This window comes from Pantherophis guttatus, chromosome 16, assembly GCF_059756535.1.
Source record: "Pantherophis guttatus breed Tessera chromosome 16, ASM5975653v1, whole genome shotgun sequence".
NCBI lineage: Eukaryota > Metazoa > Chordata > Lepidosauria > Squamata > Colubridae > Pantherophis > Pantherophis guttatus.
The window spans coordinates 9040964-9055708 of record NC_142078.1 but is presented as its reverse complement, the minus strand read 5'-3'; the positions used below and the strand labels follow the sequence as shown (position 1 = coordinate 9055708).

General features: G+C 42.8%; 1 protein-coding gene and 1 long non-coding RNA gene across 2 annotated transcripts in view; both read right to left on the bottom strand.

The window, feature by feature from the left end:
• TNFSF15 (TNF superfamily member 15) overlaps positions 1-9755 on the bottom strand; it is a 38441-nt gene extending 28686 nt beyond the window's left edge. Inside the window, exon 1 of the mRNA XM_034424624.3 lies at positions 9659-9755. Coding sequence (XP_034280515.2) covers positions 9659-9755 — 97 coding nt within the window. The remainder of the gene's footprint in view (positions 1-9658) is intronic.
• Positions 9756-12423: 2668 nt separating this feature from the next.
• LOC148111800 (uncharacterized) lies at positions 12424-14481 on the bottom strand. The gene is made up of 2 exons (XR_015730235.1): positions 14448-14481; positions 12424-13445 (listed from the first exon to the last, which is right to left on the bottom strand). It is a non-coding gene; the product is annotated as an uncharacterized LOC148111800 (long non-coding RNA).
• Between the last annotated feature and the right edge of the window lie 264 nt (positions 14482-14745).

Sequence of the window (14745 nt, the reverse complement as noted above, 5' to 3'; positions counted from 1 at the left end):
GACTCGCAGGAGTTTTCTCTAGCACCATCGTTCAAAGGCCTCCATTCTTTGGCGCTCAGCCTTCCTTATGGTCCAACTTTCACAGCCGTACATTGCAACTGGGAAAACCATCGCCTTGACTATACGCACTTTTGTTGGCAGGGTGATGTCTCTGCTTTTTAGTAAGCTGTCTAGATTTGCCATAGCTTTAGACATACCCAATTCCTGCAACCGTTCTTCATAGTCCCTGCGATTTGGGGAGGCTCCCTGGAGTTTTCCAGGCCCAAATTCCATGCCCTGGGGGTGAACTTAGATCCTATGGGCAGCACAGGGGGAAAACAGGAGGAAAGGCGATTAGTTTTGCAAAGGCACCTGCAAGGAATTTTGCTGAATGTGGGGAAAACACCTGACATAGACACTCTGGCATCCAGAGTTGGTTTCGCAGCGACACGTTGTGGGATAGTGCAAGCTGAGTGACTTTGAGTGACTTACTCAAACACAAATATATCCCTTACCACCCACTCTTCTTCAGGAAGTTCTAGGAATTGTAGTAAAGAGAGGGGGCGAAAAATCCCTGTAGAACGTGGTTCAGTAAAACCGATGTTGCTAAAGTCACCCAAATTAAATCTCGCTGAATTTCACGGTACTTCCTTCTGAGTATACAGCACTGAAATTGACCTGACTCTTGTTGCCACTGGCAGCAGTAGGGATCATGTAAACATATAACAGAATAACAGAACAGAATCAGAGAGTTGTACGGGGACCTTGGAGGTCTTCTAGTCCAACCCCCTGCTCAGGCAGGAAACCCTACACCAATTCAGACAAATGGTTATCTTCTTAAAAACTTCCAGTGTTGGAGCATTCACAACTTCTGGAGGCAAGTTGTTCCACTGGTTAACTGTTCTCACTGTCAGGAAACTTCTCCTTAGTTCTAAGTTGCTTCTCTCCTTGATTAGTTTCCACCCATCGCTTCTTGTCTTGCCTTCAGGTGCTTTGGAGAATAGCTTGACTCCCTCTTCTCTGGGGCAGCCCCTGAGATATTGGAACACAATGCTATTATGTCACCCCTAGTCCTTCTTTTCACTAGATTAAAGAAGCAATCAGTCTATATCTACCGCTATCTCACTGCATCTAAGTCCCACAGAGCGGCCAGATTGCGTCATGTAGTTGTGCTTGCTTTCAGTCCATTTCCCCCAGTGGTGGGTTTCAATTTGGTTCGCTACCGGTTCGCTCATGGGCACCTGTGTGTGTGTGTGTGAGAGAGACGCTTCTGATCATGCACGGAAGCTTCTGCACATGCTCAGAGACATCCAAGCGGGTGGGCGGAGCCTCCCACTGCCACCGCTACCGGTTTACCAGATCCAGTTCGCCTGATCTGCTACCGGATCGGACGAACCATTGGCTGCAGATTCGGACAGTGAGGAGGTTGGGGAGGAACATGGGCCAATCCTGGAATCTGGGGAAGGCTCTGACGAAGGCTCTGCATCGGAGGCAGAGAGGCGGCCAGGGCCATATGCCAGTTATCAGCTGCCTTTGGAGTCAGACATCAGTGGGGCAGAAGAACAACTGGAGCCTGTTCCCAGTGTGCACATGCACAGAGTTGCCAGATGAAGGGAACAGCTAAGGAACAAGGGTCGACTCAGGAGTAAGGCCACTGGTGGACAATGAATGGAGGGAATAAAAGAGGAGCGAAAGGGGAGTGGAGTTTGCAGGAGACAATTAGTTTGCCTAATTGGTTTGTGACTCTCCGAGACTCTTTGCCACGTTTTGAAGATATCGGCCTGGCAGCTCTCCAAGCCAGATAAGGTCTGTTGACTGTAAATTCTCCCCTGAAAGACTTTGCTGAAGGTGAATGAGAGGAATTCACTGTTTGTTCAACAAAAGCGGTTTTGTCAGGACCAGGGGGTCTGCTTTGTGCTTTTTGGGGAAGCCTAGGTCAAAACAGACCATTCGTAGCTTTTGCAGATCAATGTTTTCATCACCTTTTTGCTGTTCACTTTTTTTAAAAAGCGATCGTCTTAAGGTTTTTAAGAGTTGAAAGCAATGAAGAAGCAATTTTCGAAAGAGATTAGGAAATGAGCATCGGCACAACTTCATTTGTATAAAGGCTACCTTGTGAGTGGGCAGTGTTTGGAAATCCCCTGATTTCCAGCTGCTCAATTCAAGAACTCGGTGCAGAAATCTCGGTTCCTACAGTTTATTCATGGAAAACAGCTGTCTGGAATGCCCGTGGGTGATCTCACATGCTCTTCTTTATCCAGAGAAATTTGCCGGTTAGAAATTTCCATCTAGCCACGATTCTCACCAGACTGCCATCCCTATTCCCGCGGGGGATGTCTATCTAATTCACCATGAATCCTAACTGGAAGTTGCATTTTTTAGATATTTTGTGCTTGACTGTAACACGCATATTTTGCTTGTTTCCAGGCCAAAATATGCGGAATCCAGTGAGGCTTTATTTATTTATTTTTCCAATTTCCATTTAAATGTGCTTAATTTAGCTGTCCAGATGTGCCACTAAGGGAAGAGTCAGTGGCTGGATTTGTTCAAGGAAGGAGACCAACAGACTGATGGGTTAGAGTTGGGGGTGGTGGTGAAATCGAAAATTTGTTACTACCGGTTCTGTGGGCGTGACTGGGGGGGGGGTGTAATGTGATTGGGTAGGCATGCCCAACTTTTTTTTTTGACTTTTAAAAGCATTTTTTTTATAACCTCTTCGGCTGAAGAGGTTGCAGAAAAAAATGCTTTTAAAAGCCTCTGATGATCAGGCAACACAGCTGAAATCGTCAGAGCCTTTTAAAAGCATTTTTTTTACAATCTCTTCGGCCAAAGAGGTTTTAGAAAAAATGCTTTTAAAAGTTTTTTAAAAAGCCTCTGATGATCGCGCGGCTCAGCTGGGGATGGGGGGGGGGAGGAATTTTTGCTACCAGTTCTCCGAACTCCCCCCCCCCCTCATCGCTACCGGATCGGGTGATCCGGTCCGAACCGGGAGCATTTCACCCCTGGTTGGGGGTCACATTTGGGCACTATATGACAGGAACCCTGGGGGTTATAACCATTTTTAAAATACCTACAAAGTAGATTTTTTTTCTCTATCAACATCTGGCCATTGAGCAGTTTAAATTGTACAGTATCCCATGTTAAGCAGAATTCTCTGTTTTATATTCTTGGGAAGCCAGAACTTTAGCCTATGAAAGCATAACATGATGAGCTTTTACAATGATGTGCTAAAACACTAAAATACTAGTATCATCTTTTGTTAAAAAAAATAGTTTTTATTAAACATTTCCAACTTTAAAAACCACGCATAACAAATGCAAACAAATAAAAAGAAACAAACAATACAACGGTATAATACAATTTTGCAGCTTGTCGCATCAGCGTGTATATTCTGCTTTTGTAATTCAATATTTGCCTTCTCATAGATTTTTAACACTTCTAGTAATAATATAATAATTATGTTATAATGATATAATACATTCTGATTATACATATATACATTTATCTTTATATTATAGTCAATGATTTTGATTTTTTTTTATTTATTTCTTGTTTTGGGTTCTCTAGCCACTTGTACAATCTACTCCAATTTTTATAATAATCCGATTCTTCTCATTCATTTAACTCCATGGTCATCCTATCCATTTCAGCACATTCCAGTATTTTTCTAATTATCATTTCCTCTAAGGGGGGGGTATTTGTTGGTTTCCAGTTTTGCGCAAATGCTGGGGTTAATATGTGTAGTATTATGTATTCATAGCTTTTTCCCATTTTTGAATCTAATATGCCTAAAAAACATAAATCTGGTTTCAATTCTGTTTTATGTTCCGTAATTTCTTCCAGCCATTCCTTAATTTTGACCCAATATTTCCTGGCATTGGGACATGGCCAACACGTATGGTAAAACGTTCCAGATTTATGTCTACATCTCCAGCGCTCAGGGGATAGGTTTTGGCCAATCTCGCTGGGCATCATCATATCCTTTTAACAACCCCATAATCCCTTGTGGGGTGGAGTCTGGGCAACTGAATGGAACTGAGTATTTTCTGGCCAGATGCCCTTCCTGTTGCCAATGCGGAGTTACATTCAGCAGATATATTCTCATCGTGCTCAGAGAGAGAAATATCCGTCTCTACCTAGGATTGAACTCACAGCCTCCTGATTGTGAGGCGAATGCTCCACCTCTAGGCCACCGCACCACTCTAAGTATGCTCTAAAAATGCTAGTATATTAGTATGAAAATACTATCACCAGACTGGGCGATTGTTGCAGATCCTCTCCCCTCTGCAGGTACATCTGGTGGGACCCAGAAAAAGAGCCTTCTCCATGGTGGTTCCCATCCTTTGGAACATCACCCCTGTAGAGATTAGATGGCCCCTACTTTGATGGAGTAACAGAGTTGGAAGGGACCTTGGAGGTCTTCTAGTCCAACCCCTTGCTCAGGCAGAAAACCCTGTACCATTTGAGACAATTGGCTGTCCAGTCTCTTCTTAAAAACCTCCCCCAGAACTTCTGAAGGCAATCTGTTCCTTTAATTAATTATGTAAGAATAATTAATTTCTCCTTAGTTCTAGGCTGAATCGGGAAATTTCTCCTTAGTTCTAGGTTGAATCTCTCCTTGATTAGGTTTTTTTTTTTTTTTAAATTTGATTTATATGCCGCCCTTCTCCGGAGACTCAGGGCGGCTTACAATGTGCTCAGCAATAGCCTTCATCCTTTTGTATATTTATACAAAGTCAGCTTATTGCCCCCACAACTGGGTCCTCAATTTACCTACCTTAGAAAGGATGGAAGGCTGAGTCAACCTTGAGCCTTGGCGAGATTAGAACCCTGCAGTAATTGCAGGCAGCTGGTCTTAATAACCAGCTTAATAACAGGTTGCCTTAAACCCCTGTACTACCAAGGCTCTTAGTATCCATCCACTGTTCCTTGTCTGGCCTTCAAGTGCTTTGGCGAATAGCTTGACTCCAGTGGTGGGTTTCAAAATTTTTTACTACCAGTTCTGTGGGTATGGCTTGGTGGGCGTGGCTTGGTGGGCATGGCAGGGGAAAGATACTGTAAAATCTACATTCCCACCCCACTCCAGGGGAAGGATACTATAAAATCTCCATTCCCTCCCCCACTCCTGGGGGGTGGATATTGCAAAATCTCCATTCCCACCCCACTCTGGGGCCAGCCAGAGGTGGTATTTGCCGGTTCTCTGAACTACTCACAATTTCCGCTACCAGTTCTCCAGAACTGGTCAGAACCTGCTGAAACCCACCTCTGTTTGATTCCCTCTTCTTTGTGGCAGCTCCTCAAATATTGGAACACTGCTATCATGTTACCCCTAGTCCTTCTTTTCATTAAACTAGACATACCCAACTAGACCTGAAAACCTGGCATTTTGCCAATGGGCCTGGGGAACCCAGAGTGAGAGGGAACCCAATACATGGCTTATTTGTTTGCTTGTTTGTCGCTGGGCGAGTGGGCGGGAACAGGTGAGGGATTTCTTCCCCTCTTTTTATATTAGTAATCAGTATCCGATGCCAAGGGTGCCAGTTTCATGTGAACTGACCTATGACTAAAAGTGTCCCTTTTTTCATGGGAAAGGGTGTGGATATAAACTGAGCAATTCCACCATATTTCTCGGCCGGTGGTAACTTTCTCTGCTTTACGGGTTTCTAGGTAATACTTGGGAACTGAATCACCTATTGAGTGTTGATGAGTACTTTTTTCCTGGAAAGGTGGGGTAGAGACAGAAGGGTCCTTTAAACAGGACTTCAGCCAGGTTCTTTTGGGTGGGGGTCGAGTGATTAACCAAGATCTTTAAGCTCCTGTCCCATCCATTCGTCATTGACAATGACTTAGTGATGTAGACACTGTTTTGGAGTCATAATATTTGAATTGGCTGGCCTTTTCACTCTTGGAAAAAAAATAAGTAAATAATAATAAATAGGATCGCATATGCACAATGTTGGAAAACCCCAGAAAACCCCTGCAGATGATATGACAACCAAAAAAAAAAAAAAATTCTAGAATGTGCAGAGATGGACAGGTTAACCCTAAAAATTAAAGGAAAAGAAGGTTCGGACTATTTCCTAACATGAGAACTATTCTATCAATGGCTAAATGACAGATATTGAGGTTAGAGGAGTGGAATTAGGCGAAATGTGGTTTGTAGGTGACTGACCCAGATTGAACCTTGCAACTTTATCCAGGGACACATATATTTACCTTCATTCAATAATAAATGATAGCTAGGTAGATGGATAGCTGATAGAAAGAAAGAAAGAAAGAAAGAAAGAAAGAAAGAAAGAAAGAAAGAAAGAGAGAAAGAAAGAAAGAAAGAAAGAAATCGAATCTCACCAGGCTCAAGGTTGACTCAGCCTTCCATCCTTTCTAAGGTAGGTAAATTGAGGACCCAGTTTGTGGGGGCAATAAGCTGACTTTGTATAAATATACAAAAGAATGAAGGCTATTGCTTAACGCAATGTAAGCCGCCCTGAGTCTCTGGAGAAGGGTGGCATATAAATCAAATTACAGAAAGAAAGAAAGAAAGAAAGAAAGAAAGAAAGAAAGAAAGAAAGAAAGAAAGAAAGAAAGAAAGAAAGAAAGAAAGAAAGATAGCACCTGCCTTCAGATGCTTTGGAGAATAACTTGGCTCCCTCTTCTTTGTGGCAGCCCCTGAGATATTGGAAGACTGCTATCACATCTCCCTTAGTCCTTCTTTTCATCAAACTAGATATACCCAGTTCCTGTAGCCATTCTTCGAATGTTTTAGCCTCCAGTCCCCTAATCATCCTTGTTGCTCTTCTCTGCACTCTTTCTAGAGTCTCCACATCTTTTTTACATCGTGGCGACCAAAACTGGATGCCGTCTTCCAAGTGTGGCTTTACCAAGGCCTTATAAAGTGGTATTAACACTTCTGGTATTCTTGATTCTATCCTTCTGTTTATGCAGCCTAGAACTGTGATGGCTTTTTTGGCAGCTGCTGCACACACGGCTGACTCATATTTAAGTGATTGTCCACTAGGACTCCAAAATCCTTATTGCTTAATTTCTTATTTGTCTGCTGTATATCTTGGGAGAAAAACCAAGCTTATGCAGTGCACACACATCTCAAATTGCGGTCTAACAAAGCTAAACTGCGGTCAAGCTAAATTGCGGTCTAACAAAGCTAGTCTCGGCAAGTCCACCCAACTGCACTGGAAACAAGCCACCACCAGAACGGAATAAGCTTGCCCCCTCCTCATCCTCCTCCCCATTGATGGCGAGACCCAACCGAGGCTCGACAGCTAGGTTGACACAGATAGAATCAAATAAACCATGATGCATTGCCCAGATTTTGTTCTTTTAATTCTTTTTGGTATCTGTGAAGAACGATAACTGCTGCCGTCAAACTCTTTCAAGCTACTCTGTCTTCCAGATGTTGTATGGCTGTGGAATATGTTAAAGCCCTTAAGGTTTTACACGTAGTCCTCATTTAGCAACCGGTTCACAGTTACGACGCCGATGAAAAAGTCACTTGGAGACCAGTCCTCATATTTACAACATTTTATTGGCAGATCTGTAAAGCAAAGGAAATGGAAGCAAAATTTTGGTTTCACTTAGTGACTGCTTAAATTGCTAGTCCCCATTGTGATCCAGGTCCAGATTTATTTATTTATTTGTTTTATTTTATTTTATTTAAATTTGTATACCGCCCTTCTCCTGGTGGACTCAGGGCGCTGCACAGCCAAGTAAAAAACATCCAATACAAAAGTTAAAAATTTAAAAGAATTATATCCTTTGGCCGAAAAATTAAGAACCTTACGACTAAAACCCATTAAACAATTAAAAATCTAATATCTCAAAAACCGGGTGGGGTGGGGGGGTTTCACGCCAGCCCTGCCTGATGGAAGAGAAAAGTTTTTAGGGCGCGGCGAAAAGCCCGGAGATCTGATATCCTCCGTATCTCCGGGGGCAGATCGTTCCAGAGGGCAGGAGCTGCCACAGAGAAGGCCCTCCCCCTGGGGGTCGCCAGCCGACACTGCCTAGCTGACGGCACCCTGAGGAGTCCCTCTCTGTGGGAGCGTACTGGCCGGTGGGAGGCTATTGGTGGCAGAAGGCGGTCCCGCAAATACCCAGGTCTGATGCCATGGAGATTCCTAAGTATGAAGCTTACGATTCCATTGCAAATGGAGGGCTTCCTTTAAGAAATGAGGATGATGGTCTCTGGAATCCAGGTTCAACCGTTGCTGCCTCTGTTTTTGGCAGGAGCCCCACTTTTCCAGGATTCTCTCACTATCACAATCGTCCTTGATAATTTTTCCTCTTCCTGGATAAGCTAGAATTCAGAATGATCTATGCTAACACAGCCTCTTGTCCAAAGTTTTCCTGGCTCCGAGGCTATCAACGTTTGGCTGCAATCTGACATTGGATAATGTATTACGATACAGATTAACAGAGTTGGGAGGGACTTTGTAGGTCTTCTAGTCCAACCCCCCATCACCATTTCTGACAGAGGGCAGTCCAGTCTCTTCTTGAAAGTCTCCAGTGATGAAGCTTCCATAACTTCTGAAGGCAACTTCTGTTCCATTGGTTGATTGTTCTCACTGTCAGTTCCTTATTTCTAGGCTGAATCTCTCCTTCATCAGTTTCCATCCATTATTTCTTGTCTGGCCTTTGGGTGCCTTGGAAAATAGCTTGACCCCCTTCCTCCTCTCTGTGGCAGCCCCTCAATATTGGAAGATTGCTATCCTGTCTCCCCTGGTCCTTCTCTTCACTAGACCAGCCATGCCCAGTTCCTGCAACCATTCATCGTATGCTTTAGCCTCCAGTCCCCTAATAGCAATAGCAATAGCACTTAGAGTTATATACCACTTCACAGTGCTTTACCGCCCTCTCTAAGCAGTTTACAGAGTCAGCCTATTGCCCCCAACAATCTAGGTCCTCATTTTACTGACCTCGGAAGGATGGAAGGCTGAGTCAACCTTGAGCCTGGTGAGATTCGATCTGCCAAATTGCTGGTAGCCAATGATCAGCAGAAGTAGCCTGCAGTACTGCACTCATCTTGGTTGCTTTTCTTTGCACTCTTTCTAGAGTCTCAACATTTTTTTTTATAATGTGGTGACCAAAACTGGATGCAGGACTGTAGGTGTGGTTGTCAACTTGCAAAGCTTTCAAGTTGCCATGAGCAGGAGAGAGGGAGAACTGAAGTGAATTCCATACATTCTTTCTGACCTCAATCAGAAGGAGGGTGTTAGGTTTCACAGCCAGCCAAAGTGGTTAATTGGAGAATGTGATTTATGACATGGCCAGAGAGGAGGGGAGAGACAGGGTCATAGGGGAACGTAAATCTACGTAGGATCAGTCCTAACTGCATCCGGGTATTGCCGGAATGTTGCTCCTAATAAATGACTATATTTCCTTTGAAGTTTGGATCATGGCTCATGAATTAATTAGGGCATCTTTCGGAAACTTGACAGTGGTCTTACTAGGGCTTTATAGAGTGGTATATTAGTACCTTACTTGATCTTGATTATATCCCTCTGTTAATGCAATTTAGGATTGCATTGGCTTTTTTGGCTGCCGCCACACACAGTTGGCTCATATTTAACTGGTTGTCCACTAAGAGTCCAAGATCCCTCTCGCAGTCACTGCTATTAAGCCTGGTTTCACCCAGTCTATATGTGTACTTTTGGTTTTTCTTGCCTACGTGTAAGACTCTTACTTTTCTCCACACTGAATTTCATGTTGTTAGAGTATTCTACTTTGCTTCCTGCCTCCGAATTATTGGGATCAAGATTCTGCATTTTTCCTGGCCTAGGCGATCTTTGACTTTCAGCTGCATTCCAGGAACAGCAATCACAGTTCCGTATAACGAGAAGGAAACCCAGTTAATAGGTTTGTGTGTACATCGTGGGTTTTAAAAAGGTCTCATTAAAAAGCTCAGTTCAGGCGCAACTTTTGGACTAACCCTATTGAAATCCTAGTTTGTGCACCCCCGATTTTACAAAGGTCAGTTTGCCACACAATTTTTGTAGGAGAAGGACAGGCAGATCCTAGGGTGGAGTCAAGAGAGGAGTCAGCTGGGAATCATTACGTTGCCACAAGCAGTCTAAATCCAACTCCTCTTGAATGCTGTTGACTCTTACGTAGCACCAGTTTATTGTCCATTAGTTTAGGTTAGATTCTTCTGTTTAGGCATCCGCAATGAATCAGCTTAACCTGAACTTAATAACAGAGTTGGAAGGGACTTTGGAGGTCTTCTAGACCAACCTCTTGCTCAGACATGAAGCTCTAGGCTGGTATCCCTCAACCTGGGTGTCTTAGATGGGCGGAGAAATGAAGGAACGTGTAGTTGAGTCTCTTCAGGTTAGAAAGGCTGACGGTATGTAAGTAAATGATTGCATCACATTCTTATTTATTGTACGGAGAAAATAATTGTGTGAGAAATGAAAGCTAAGCTAAAAACTCTTTAGAGATGAGTGGGTCACTGCTGGCTCCTGAACGAGGGACCCTCTATATTCTTGGGGTAACCTAGGATGCACCTCAATATTGGAAGTAGATACACAGGGACAGGCACTTTTCAATGTTTCCAAAACAGAAGCAATGTACCAAATGCTTCTTTTCTTGCTTCCTCTCCAGCATAGGGCCAGGTTAATTATATTCTCTGCACATGCTCAGAGGCCCCGCAGCAATCTTTGCACCTGTGCCCTGGCGCTCAGAAGACTAAATAGCGCTAGCTAGGTTCCTCGGATAAAACCTTAACACTGGATTATTCTTATTTTTTAAGTTACTCATTGATTTGCATTTATATTTATTAATCAAGTTAAATAAAGCGATTCTGAGCACGTAAACCAGTTTTCCAAGCAGGGCACAGCAGAGCTCACCTCTTCATATCCCCGTCTGGATTGCCAAACCATCAGACAAATGGTTGTCCAATCTGTTCTTAAAAACTCCCAGTGTTGAAGCGTTCACAACTTCTGGAGGCAACTTGTTCCACTGATTCATTGTTCTCGCTGTCAGGAAATTTCTCCTTAGTTCTAAGTTGCTTCTCTCCTTGATTAGTTTCCATCCATTGTTTCTTGTTCAACTCTCAGGTGCTTTGGAGAATAGCTTGACTCCCTCTTCTTTGTGGAAGCCCCTGAGATATTGGAAAACTGCTATCATGTCTCCCGTAGTTCTTCTTTTCACCAGACTAGACATACCCAGTTCCAGCAACCGTTCTTTATATGTTTTAGCCTCCAGTCCCCTAATCATTTTTGTTGCTGTTCTCTGCACTCTTTCTAGAGCCGTGATGGTGAACCTATGGCTTCATGTGTGCCATAGGTGGCATGTGGAGCCATATTGGTGGACACACGAGCTGAGCTCTGGTACACATGCGTGCACCGGCCAGCTGATTTTCAGGTGTTTTGGGCCCATCAGAAGTCAGAAAACATGCTGTTTCTGGTCTCTGGAGGGTCTCCGAGGGGTTGGGGTGAGGAAGGCCTGTTTTTCGCTCTCCCCAGGCTCCAGAGCCTTTCTAGGAGCCCGGGGAGGGTGAAAACGTCCTCCCCACTCCAGAGGCCCTCTGAAGATCGGAAACGGCCCGTTTCCTGACTTACGGTCCATCGGAAGTCCGGTGGCCCACCGTGTAATCGCATGCCAAAAGTGGGGGCAGTGCAGGGGGTCACGCATGCATGCATGGGGGGCCAGGGCACATAGAATTATGGGTGTGGGCATGCATGCGCGCGACCCCCCCACACTCCCCCCGCTTTTGGCACTTGATGGCAAAAAGGTTAGCCATCACTGTTCTAGAATCTCAACATCTTTTTTACATCGTGGAGACCAAAATTGGATGCAGTATTCCTTTTTTTTAAAATCAAGTTTTATTAGTTTTTTTCCCCCTAACACACACCCACATATTTTATGAAGCAGAATATTGAGCACATCATATCATATCATATGCAATTTATCATATCCAAATATATTTTACTTAGTTACCAGTTTTGCCGAAGTGTTCCTTTTCCATATTTTTTTAATCAAATCTTACTATTTCTATTCTTGTTTATATAAACAGTATGTCAGCACTTCAAGCTGCATTTACTCTAGTGCTGACATAAGAAGGAGAAGCGGAGGCGTCTGGAAAGGGACGTTTGACTTTTCACCTACTTATTTTCCCTGGAGATAATATCCCCTAGGAGATGGGATGGGAGGGGGGAAATTCCTTTAAGCTGGAGCAGTAGATTAGGGGTAGAGTGACTTGGAAGATGGCCAATGAATGCAGGGGAGTGGGGAACGGAAAGGGACGGTTTTGGGTCTGGAAGTCAGTGTTGGCTATGATGGAGTCAGATTTAGAATGTTGTGCTTAATAAATGGGAGTTTTCTTCAAAGACTTTGTTTGAAATGCAATTTATTTGAGATGACTTCGAAACTTGACACAGTATCTTCTTTCACCCTCAAATTCTATTTTCTCCATTTTTAATCATATATATTCTCTTTCAATTTTTAATAATTCGTTCTTTATCCTAGTATATTTACACATGTTCGAGGATGCCTTTTTTTTCCCCATTTCATCTTTTTTTTATTTTACAGCAATCTTTCTGTAAGATTGGGGATGCAGTATTCCAAGTGTGGCCTTAGCAAGGCATTATAAAGTGGTATTATCACTTTCCGTGATCTTGATTCTATCTCTCTTGTTTATGCAGCCTAAAACTGTGTTGGCTTTTTTGGCAGCTGCAGCACACGGCTGACTCATATCCTCTCCTTGGTTAATTTCCATCCATTGCTTCTTTCCCCTGCCTTCTGGTGCTTTGGGCTACTGTATTCAGCGAGAGTAGTTACGCTCCCTTTTTCCGAAGAATGATGCCAAAAAACATGCCACTGTTTTGAAAGGCATGCATGCCCCCGGAACATGAAGTCAATTGCAAATACATGTTTCCAACATAACAGTGCTATTTTTGGTTTGAGAAAAACACAATAGTCTGATGTGTTCTCTGGGCACTAAATTAAAAAGTCATAAATTTGGCGAGCCAATTCCTGCATGGAGGGGAATGTTGAGTCACACGCAGGAAGTTTGGAGAGATGGTGACATAATTTTGGCAATGGAAACGGAGAACTTGACATTGAAAACATGGTCTCTGCGTGTAATTCAATGTGATCATCTCGAGATAAAGATTCTTTTTTGGAAGAGGGAAACATCTCTTCAGTAGAACCGTGCTGAATTCAATTCAACGAATCCTGCTGAATTCAATAGGAAAGAATCTTGGATAAAGGTGGTTTATGACGTTGAGATCCAGAAAAAAACCCCATCTGTCTCTGCACAAGCTTGTACTAATGTCAATCTGGCGGGCTGCTTGCCCGCTTGCGGAGTTGATTGATGGCCCCTCTACGGCTTCAGGGTGGAATCTGATGGACAGCACCGAGGGGAAAAGAGGTGATTTTCCTTTTTCCCACGCTCTTCGTCCCTGGCCAAAGGTTCGTCACGCTCTTCACCCTGGCCAAAGGTTCTCATGCGACTTCTGTAGAAAAGGCATTGCATTAATCACTTTCACTAAACGGAAGATCATGTCCACTTGAGTCACTCGGGATGACCACAGTGCTGACAATGTGGATTTGAAGTTTGTCCTTTAGTGAATTGGAGAGCTTGCCATAAACTCTTTCACAATGTATATGCGTATGAAATCAATCTTTCCAGAAGTTTAGCTGTTGGGTTGAAAAGCATATTTCTTTGCATTCAATAGCTATGAATAACATCTTGATCTATCTTATCTATCATCTCTCTATCTCTCTATGTCTCTCTCTCTCTCTCTTCTATCATCTATATTTTAAATTGGTTTTAAATTGGGTTGTTTTAATTTACGGCCAGAATATCTAATTATTTTAATACTGTTTTTTAAATTTTGTATGTTTTGTTTTTACTTAGGCTGTGCACCGCCCTGAGTCCTATTTGGAGAAGGGCGGTATAGAAATTTAAACAAACAAATAAATAAATAAATAAATAAATCTATATCTATCTATCTTCTATCTATCTATCTATATTTATCTATCTTCTAATCTTCTATCTATCATCTATATCTATCTATCTATCTATCTATCTATCTATCTATCTATCTATCTATCGTATTTTTCGCACTATAAGATGCACTAGAGTAGAAGACGCACTTTAGTTTTTGGGGAGGAAAATAAGAAAAAAGCTGATTGGCGGGTTTCAGAGTAGTTTTTCAAGGGCTATGTTCGGTGCATAAGACGTGGAGTATAAGGTGCGTCTTATACTCCGAAAAATATGGTATCTATCTATCTATCATCCATCTATCTATCTATCTATCTATCTATCTATCTATCTATCTATCTATCTATCTATCTATCATGATCTATTATCATCTATTATCTATTATCTATTATCTGTATATCTATCTATATCTATCTATCTATCTTCTATATTTATCTATCTATCTATCTATCTATCTATCTATCTATCTATCTATCTATCATTCTTTTCCTGCATTCGGAAGTGACTGCACCTGTTTCCTGCCTCCTGGAGTTGCATGGTCCTTGACGTGCAGGTCTCTTTTTTCAAATCTCTGATGAGGGCATTTCTCATCAGTCATCAGAGTGAACTATAAGTCATGTGGATCAACGTTCTGACCTCAGCAACCATTGTTCCATAATAGTTCCCCGGAACCCTTTTTCCTTCCTTGTCTCTTCCATGCTCTCACGAGGACATGCCTGGCCCATTCCTTATCCTTTTATGAGAAACCTCATCTTACTTAGGACCTAATAGCTACTGTCAATCAAGCGAGATCTCCATTTACCAAGAAA